Below are 9,097 nucleotides of genomic sequence, written 5' to 3' on the forward strand. Positions count from 1 at the left end.
GTTGCTTGCTCCTGTATCAAGGTACCAAACTGAGTTGTTAGAACAGCTCGGACTTAGCTCGGCACCTGATCTCCTGGACATCATCAATATTCCTTCTTCCTCAGCATCCTCAGAAAGGAAGTTCATTTCCTTATTGCTTTCAGATCGACAGTCCTTCGCGAAATGTCCAACCTTCCTACAATTGTAACATTTGACTCCTGAGTAGCAGTCTTTAGCAAAATGACCGTACTTACCGCATTTGAAGCACTCAACTCCTGAGTTGTTCGAATGACCTCCTCGGCCTCTACCACCACGACCTCCACCTTGTCCTCGTCCACGCCAATTTTGTTGGCCGACCTGTTCTTGACTTCTTTCATATCCTCCTCTGCCTCTACCACCTCGGCCTCGAGTGTTCTGAGTATAAGGAACCTTCTTCTCCCTAATGGTTGCCTTTGCTTGGAGTGCTTGATCAAGGGACTCCTCCTTCTTCTTCCTTCTCCGCTGCTCATGCGCTTCAAGCGACCCAGCAAGCTCTTCCACCGAGAGCGCTGTCAAGTCCTTTGATTCCTCTATTGCGCAAACTATATTCTCGAAGTCGTCGGTTAACGACCTCAAGATTTTCTCCACCACTCGGCAAGCGGGCAGCGTCTCTCCATTTCTACCGAGCTGATTCGCTACGGTCTCAACTCGGGAGACGTACTCAACAACCCCTTCATCTTCCTTCATCCTCATCCTTTCAGGCTCACCTCTGAGAGTTTGAAGCCGAACTTGCTTCACACGGTTATCCCCTTTGTATGCCTTCTCCAGAATATCCCACGCTTCTTTTGAAGACATAGCATTTGCTATCTTCTCAAAGCCGGACTCATCAACAGCTCGGTACAGCACGTACAAAGCCGTTTTGTCTTTTGCTCGTGTTGTTTTTAACGTAGCAATCTGGGCTATCGTCATTTCTCCAACATCCTCTGGTTCTTGGTGCCCATTTTCGACCACCTCCCATACTTCTTGGGAACCAAGGAGAGCCTTCATTTGCAGACTCCAGTTATCATAGCTGACGCCTTTTGATAACTTCGGCATGGGCATGCTGTTAGCTAAGCTGGCCATCTCGATCAAACTCTCTAACTCACTCAAACACTCAGGCTCTCAAGCTCTGATGCCAATTTGTTGACAAACAAGTCTCTCTAGATAAACACTCTTTGTATTCAGATTTGTTGTGTCTTGAAATGAAGCACTACATGGTCCTTTTATAGGCCTTTGGACATTACCCTTCAACTACATTCATTAAATATAACTACTACCTAACTCACAATTAATACAACAACTTCTAACTACCCACCTTCCAACTACCAACTACACACCTTCCAACTACCAACTACCCACATTTAAGTTTACCTAACAGAATGAACGATAAATTCGATTATAGATGGCTTTGGCGAAGGTAGTTTTACCTGATCCTCCCATTCCCCATATCCCTAACATACATACTTTGGTGGAATGATTTTCAATACATCTAATCACTTTTTCCGCATGGGACTCTAATCCAATAGGAAATTGGGTAATAACGAAGTCCTGATAGTCCAGTAATGTCTGAACGCGATTAACAATAACATCCAGAAGTTCGGCATCATGCTTTCAATATGAATGGTAATGTATTAGGAAAAGTAAAGCACAACCCTAACATATGTTTCATTCAATCCCAAATGAAAGTAAGTAAGAAGGATTCGTTTGTTTACCTGAAATCTCTGACGTCCCAACCAATGATACTTGCAGCTGTGGTGAGTGCACGACTCCACCTGGACAACGCATGTTCCATTTGTTCTCCTGAATAACTTTTGTGTGCAGTTTCTGCCAACGTTCTTCCGAAATCATCCTTCTGATGACGTACATCCAACGGGTCAATCTCGTAAAATACGGGCAGAACTATTTGGCCAAAAGTTTGGCGGCATTCAATGATTTTTTCAAGCTCAAGAAGACAGTTGGTAGATTCAGTGTATGTTTCTGAGAAAACAATTATCGCAATCTTAGAGCATGCTATTGCTCGCTTGTGTTCTTCCACCTTCATTCCCTCGTGAAATTTCTCCTCGTTAAGCAACGTTTTGACTTGGGCTTGTAAAAGGACAGCGTGGAGATGAGAAACGAACTTTCTACCGATGTCTTGTCCCCAAAAGTTGATGAACACATCGTATATGAAATACGGTTCTGATCTTAAGAAGGACGAACATGATGAAGAAGAAGCGAACCCCATCAAAGGAATTGAAGTCAACTCTTCAAATGTAAAGCACTAATGTTAAAGATGTTATCTCATCTTATAGTAGAGTCTGATAAGAAATTTCATATTAAAAAAAACTATATAGTTTGCGTCGAAGTTTAAAATTAGTTGATGAATTATAGGTTGTCATAATACAGAAAATGCTAATAAAAAAGAGTATATATATTTTTTTGTTAGGAACGAAAAATAGTTGGTGAAAAGATAATAGCCTAGATTTATTTGTGGTCTCCAAGTGCGTTACGAGCCACCAATAATCACTCTATATTTATATTTTTCTCCTGATCCAGCAATAATCAAGGTATTAAATTCAATGTGTTTTGTACCTCTGTGTGCATTCTTAATTTTTGTGTCTCCTTCACATTCAATTTTTGGAAAGACACTTCAAGGCTGCAATTATTTACTTTGGATTTCGAAAAGAAAAATCAACTAACTTTTTTTCGTTAAAAAATTATGTATACAATTAAGACTTTTAAACATCGGAAGAAATTATGATAATTTATCAAAACTATTAAAATGATTTAGAAAAGGACAAACTTAAATACTATTTAATTAAGATTTTGGTGAAAAACAACAGATGTGGTTTGGAACATAGTTTTTCTGTTTCTTCGTTTTTTCTTTCTAACACAAAAAGGTTGACTAAGTCTGAAAATTGGTTTAATCAATTAAAGTGCTCAGCTGAAGAAAAAATATATATTTCTAGAAGGCATTTTAAATTTTCAATGGAAAGTTTATCTCTAATTTGTTAGGTGATTTTTCTTATACTTTTTGTTTACGTTTTTTGTGACGCAATGACAAGGAGCTTATCATATTTTTTAGTTACGTGAAAAGCTACCTCTCTTAGATAAAAAATTGCCATCAACTACCCAAAAATTTGATTTATTGATACACAAAATTTGTTGGTATTCATAAAAATTCATTTGTAAACCAAAAATACTTATACCTTATCGACCGTACATATCGTGGTTTGGTCTTTTCACTAGTGCAAACAAGCCCATTTGACTTCGCTTAATATGCATCAGAGTTTAAAAAATAACGAAATCTATAAAAATTCGGTGACATTTTTCAAATTATTAGGAACGTATAGGTTTTGGTTATCTGAAAAACCGAAGCTTATACATGAATAGGCTTCAGTCATTTAACTGGCAGAGATACAGGCTATTGTTCATAAAACTGGAATCTATACATGAATAGGCTTCGATTGTTTGGGAGCTGTATAAATTGCCAATAGAAGAGGTCTAGGAGGTTGATTATACTATGCTTACGACTCCAATTTTCAAATGTAAGTGGGTTGACAATAAGAATGGTATTAGAATAGATGAATCAGGTATGACTTTAACTGATTTTTGAAACTTGGGTTATTGAGACAACCACTTTATCATGGCACAACAAGCATATCTAGTTTTCTAATGAAAAGATCATGCGTCTAAACATTGGTCAATTGTTCTTCATGGCAAAAATATGTTAATGAGTAGAATATGACTAAAATTCATATTGCTAATACCAATCCATTTAAATCGATGATAAATTTTGATGAAGACCCTCTAGTTGATAATATACATGCAATTTGAGTGTGAATATATATATATATATATATATATATATATATATATATATATATATATATGACTAGTGCATAACTTATTTATGAATTTCATATTGTATAAATTTATGTGTTTTGTTAAATAGTGTTATTTTATATGTATGTTATTAATGTTTTGTGTTTTTTTTTTTTTCTTAACAGAGATATGGTTGATGATCAAAACTCATTAGGGATGAAGGATCTTCTAGGAGACCTGCTAGAGGAGCCACAAAATTGAGACAACTCTTAATTAAAAAAGCTAGTGGTGAGAAGACACCTGTGGATATTTACGTCAACACTCGTGTGACTTCAACTCCATATGCATACGTGTTTAACAGCTACCTAAAAGTATTGGCACAAGATAGGATTTCCAACCTTACTCCATCTTAGGATCATGTGTCTGTTTTATTAGATTGCTGAAATATTGGGTTTGTTCCCTTATATCATGCTAGTTATTAGAGGGTGGTTATTTATATGTTGCACGGCTATTAGAAATCCTCATTTCGCTACAAATTCACAGCGAGTTACAGTATAATTTTTGTGTGCGTCTCGTGATCTTAATTAACACTTGTCATCTTTTGCAAGAGTCTGATAATGAATTTCATGATTAAAAAACTATATATTTTGCATCAAAAATTTAAAATTACCTGACGAATTCAAAGTTTTCCTAAAACAAATAATACTAATAAAAGACTTGAAATATGATAGAACCTTCAATATTTTATTAAGAACGTAAAATAGTAGGTGAGAAGATAGTTGACTGTATAATATATAAGATTTTAATAGATTATTAATGCAATAGGTTCAAATGGCTCTTGGGTTCTTTGTGCAGATATAGGTCTGTGTCAAACATGGGCATAGTTTTTTTCCTGGCCTAATACTCTCTGTCTTTACTGCATAGCTGATCTTGTTAGATCTTTGGTGGAGGCTGAGTTTTGTTTTGTTGTTCTTATGCCAAACTATGACATCTTTTCTACAGAACCTTCCCCTCTCAAGTATTCTCTTTAGTTAAAATTTTATTCTTTGCTGATAAAAAAAAAAAACGTTATACTTCTGGAAAGATCCCAATCACTCCATATATTAAATTCCATACACGTGTTATAGTTTTCTTCCTGAACCCCGCTCACTGTGCTTCATTTTTTTGCCATCACCTTCACGTTAAGTTTATAGGACACTTTTAAGGACCGCAATCGTTCACTTTGGTTTATATAACTTTTTATTGAAACAATTTTGATATTCAATTAAGATTTTTAAACATTAACCTTGTTTTTAAATGCGAAATTTTCAATTTTTAAAGTATATTATATTTGAGTGGATCCAATTTCAAATTATTTACTTCTTAAATGTTTTATTTGGGTGGGGTAATTCAAACTAAATGAATTTCATTTTGTTTTTTATTTTGATAAAATACTCAATGACCTCTGACTGCCAAAAATGTTATTTATAATCAAATAAATGTTAAAAATTCAAAAATGTCAAAATTGATTATGTTTTGTAATTGATCTTAGCTGATCTTAGATGATATTAAGTCCTAAAAATAAAGTTTCGTTGCCATGTGAAAACACATACACACAAGATAACAATATTATGTTCTAGAAATTACTCATACCAAAAGTATTAGTTCAACTTATTATTAACGTAAGCATCACCCCATGGTTATGCAAAAAAATTTGTTCAAAATCATCCTAAATATAGACAACTTTTTTTAAAAGAAAAAAATATCATGTGACTTGTTTTAAAGCATATCTTTTTCTTTTCTTCTTTCTTCTATCGCCCCAGAAGCTTCCACCGAAAATACTTTTATCACATGTTGTTACAAGATCGAGATAACCTCCGAAAGATTGTGTCTCAACTCTTATCACTTGTGTTGCTTTTGGTTTTTAAAGGTCTGATCTAATACTCTTTCTTACCTCTTTATGTTCCATCATAATCATCATTATAATTACACAAAAAATACGGAGAATGTATAGCAACGAAAGTTCATATTAAACTGTGTTAATTGAATTCAATAATGGATAACACATATTATGTTCAACCAAACATAGAAACTAATAGGCAACAAATCATAAGACATTTTAAATAGAAATTACCTTAATTCTGAAAATCAACTGTGTTTATTTCTCGACACAGTATTGATACTGGTAAAAAGGGAAAAAAGTTTACAAAAATGACAACTAGATAGGAAATATAACAGAGAACTCAAGGACATCCAATAAGGTATAATGAGAGGAGTGAGAAACAGGGCAAAACAGACATTAAATTTCTCACTGCTTTCCAATCCCTATACCAGCAGATTAAAAGCTTAGTCATGTATATAATTTTTCTATTCAAATGATCACCTACAATCATTATTTAATCATTCCAAATTGCAAATATAGGGTCTTTTATTCATATTACAATGTATTCCTCGAATTAGTCACCTCAATTTGATCGTTATTAAAGTCAAGTATTTCTAAATGAAACATTGCTACTATAAAAATAACAGGTTCATAGAAGGTAAGTTCTGTAGTTTACTTTAGATGGTGTATTAGGATCATTTCATGTTATCTTAACTAATTACTAAAGTGAATGGTGAAGGTATGTACACAGGAAAGTAAGAGCTAAAGAAGGAACCTCGGAAACTCTATCGTAGAGAGTGTTGAAGAATTCATTGTAACTCCCAACACCAATCAAAGAAAACCTCAACTGATGCTTTGAAATCCCTGACTCTGTAGAATCTACATCGTGGTCGAAAAGAACTGTTTTTACTTGCTTAGATAGTTGAAACACATGTCACATTGAACCAAAACACTTCGAATATTTGCAAGGCCAGCAAGCAATGGCGCACGGTCGCTCAATTAATATTCTCCATATCCATGTAACACGGACTGATATAAGATTGGGGATTCATTGTTGGTGACAACCAAGTTCGAATGATAGGAGTAAAAATATTATCTGACAATCCTTCAAGTCCATGTAGGGATATATATGCAACACTTTTTGAGCTGACAAGTGAATAAGGTACTTGTTTCACAGCTGTATTTTCAGCCATTAGAGTTATCAAGGATTCCATCTGCACTATATCTTCCTCCAATATGTCAATCTTGAAACAACCAGAGAGGATGAAAGTTCTTAAAGATTTCAACTTATATAACTCTTTTGGGAGACTGCTTAGACTTGTGCAGCCTTTCAAATTTATTAGCAGTATATTGCGTAGATCTCCGATGGATTTCTCAACTACAAACTATTACTCAATGATAAACTTTCCCCCTATTCCATTGTCCTACCACATAAAAAGGAACCAAAGACCTTATAGAGCTAGTGGTAGTCCTCCACAATAAACAACTACGTTTCTTACAAGTTCATACAAGTCTTTTCTTGGTTTTGCTTCTCCGAAGCCATCACAGCCAAGGGACTCATTTTCCTTCATATCATCCATGCTATAAACATAATTAAGTTTGAGTCGGTTCAGTAAGTGAATATCTCTAGTTGTAAAGATTATCACAGTTCCTTTACCGAACCAATCACGACTCCCACATAGATTTCGTAATTGGCCTAACTCATTCACATCATCAAGCACAATGAGCAACTTTTTTCGAGAAAGTTCGTTCTCGATCATAACTCTTTCCATCCAAGTGCTTTTCAAGCTAATCTTTGATTTTAGGACATCGTAAAGTAGTTGTTCTTGCAAATGAAGATGCCATCTAGATACAGGATCCCAAACTTTTCTAAGATTTTCAACAAAACTCTTACCAATGAATAAATGGTAAATTTGATCATAGATGGCTTTGGCTATGGTAATTTTACCCGATCCAACCATTTCCCATATCCCTATCATACATACTTTGGTGGAATGATTTTCAATACATCCAATCACTTTTTCCACGTGAAACTCTAATCCAACAGGAAATTCGGTAATAAACAAGTCTTTATAGTCCAGTAATGTCTGAACGCGATTAACAATTACCTCCACAAATTCAGCATCATGCCTTCAAGATGATAATGTGTTACCAAAATTAAATCACAACCTTAACAACATATGCTTCATTCACTCTCAAACCAAAGAAAGTAGGAAGGATTCATGTGCTTACCTGAAATTTCTGAGATCCCAACCGGTGATACCTGAAGCTGTGTTGAGTGCATGGCTCCACCTTGACAACGCATGTTTCCCTTGTTCTCCTAAATAGCTTTTTTCTGCAGTTTCTTCCAACGCTTTTCCAAAATCATTCTTCTGATCACGTACATCAAATGGATCAATCTCGTAAAATATGGGCAGAACAATTTGCCCAAAGGTTTGGTGGCATTCAATTACTTTTTCAAGCTCAAGAAGACAACATGTAGATTCAGCGTATGTTTTGGAGAAAACGATTATTGCGATCTTAGAAACTGCTATTTCTCGCATGTGTTCTTCCAGATTCAGTCCGTCTTGAACATTTTCCTGGCTAATAAAAGTTTTGACTTGAGCTTGTAAAAGGGCAGAATGGAGATGAGAAACGAACCTTCTACCGATGTCTTCTCCCCCAAAGTTGATGAACACATCATATATGAACACCGGTTCTGATTTTAAGAAGGATGAAGATGAAGATGCTGATGATGATGAAGAAGAAGAAGCCAACTCCATCAAAAGAATGGAAGTCAACTTTTCGTAGGTGAAGAACTGATGTTAAAGATGTCATCTCATCTTAGAGTCTCATAAGAAATTTCAGGATAAAAAAACTCTATTTTGCACCAAAAATTTAAAAATAATTTACGAATTACATGTTGTCATAAAACAGAAAATGCTAATAAAAAAAAAAGTTGAAAATACGATATAACCTTCAATTTTCTTTCATTATGAACGAAAAATAGTTTGCGACCCACCAATAATGACTCTACATTAAATTCCATATATGTTTTATATTTTCCTCCTTGGCCCACCTCAGCGTGCATACTTCATTTTCTGCCACCTTCTCGTTGAATTTAAGACATTTTAAGGGCCGCACTTATTCACTTCGGATTTCAAAAGAAAAAACACAAATTCAAATAACTTGTTTCTATTAAAAGATTTACTGTATTCAATTAAGACTTTTAAACATTGGAAGAAATTATGATATTCTATCAAAACTATTAAAAACGATTTAGAAAAGGACAAACTTAAATAATATTTCATTAAGCTTTCAAAGAAAAATAATAGATGTTGTGTGGAATTCATAGTTTTTCCCTTTCTTTATTTCTTTCATTCTATCACACAAAGAACGACTGCCAATGAAAATTTGTTTAATTGATATAAAGTGCTTTGTTAGGTGATTTTTCAT

The 9,097-nt window shown here is 34.6% G+C and overlaps 2 protein-coding genes across 2 annotated transcripts; both read right to left on the reverse strand.

Annotated features, from left to right (window-relative positions):
• Positions 1-1,393: 1,393 nt before the first annotated feature.
• LOC114166396 (TMV resistance protein N-like) lies at positions 1,394-2,273 on the reverse strand. Its single transcript, XM_028051123.1, has 2 exons — positions 1,710-2,273; positions 1,394-1,605 (listed from the first exon to the last, which is right to left on the reverse strand). The coding sequence occupies exons 1-2, from the start codon at positions 2,219-2,221 to the stop codon at positions 1,512-1,514; spliced, it is 606 nt and encodes a 201-aa protein (XP_027906924.1). The 5' UTR covers positions 2,222-2,273; the 3' UTR covers positions 1,394-1,511.
• A 3,840-nt stretch (positions 2,274-6,113) lies between these two features.
• Positions 6,114-8,505, reverse strand: LOC114166394 (TMV resistance protein N-like). Its single transcript, XM_028051121.1, has 2 exons — positions 7,895-8,505; positions 6,114-7,792 (listed from the first exon to the last, which is right to left on the reverse strand). Exons 1-2 carry the CDS (start codon positions 8,422-8,424, stop codon positions 7,114-7,116), a joined length of 1,209 nt encoding a protein of 402 aa, XP_027906922.1. The 5' UTR covers positions 8,425-8,505; the 3' UTR covers positions 6,114-7,113.
• Positions 8,506-9,097: the final 592 nt, after the last annotated feature.

The sequence above is a fragment of the Vigna unguiculata genome, chromosome 10 (genome assembly GCF_004118075.2).
Source record: "Vigna unguiculata cultivar IT97K-499-35 chromosome 10, ASM411807v1, whole genome shotgun sequence".
In the NCBI taxonomy this organism is placed as follows: Eukaryota; Viridiplantae; Streptophyta; class Magnoliopsida; order Fabales; family Fabaceae; genus Vigna; species Vigna unguiculata.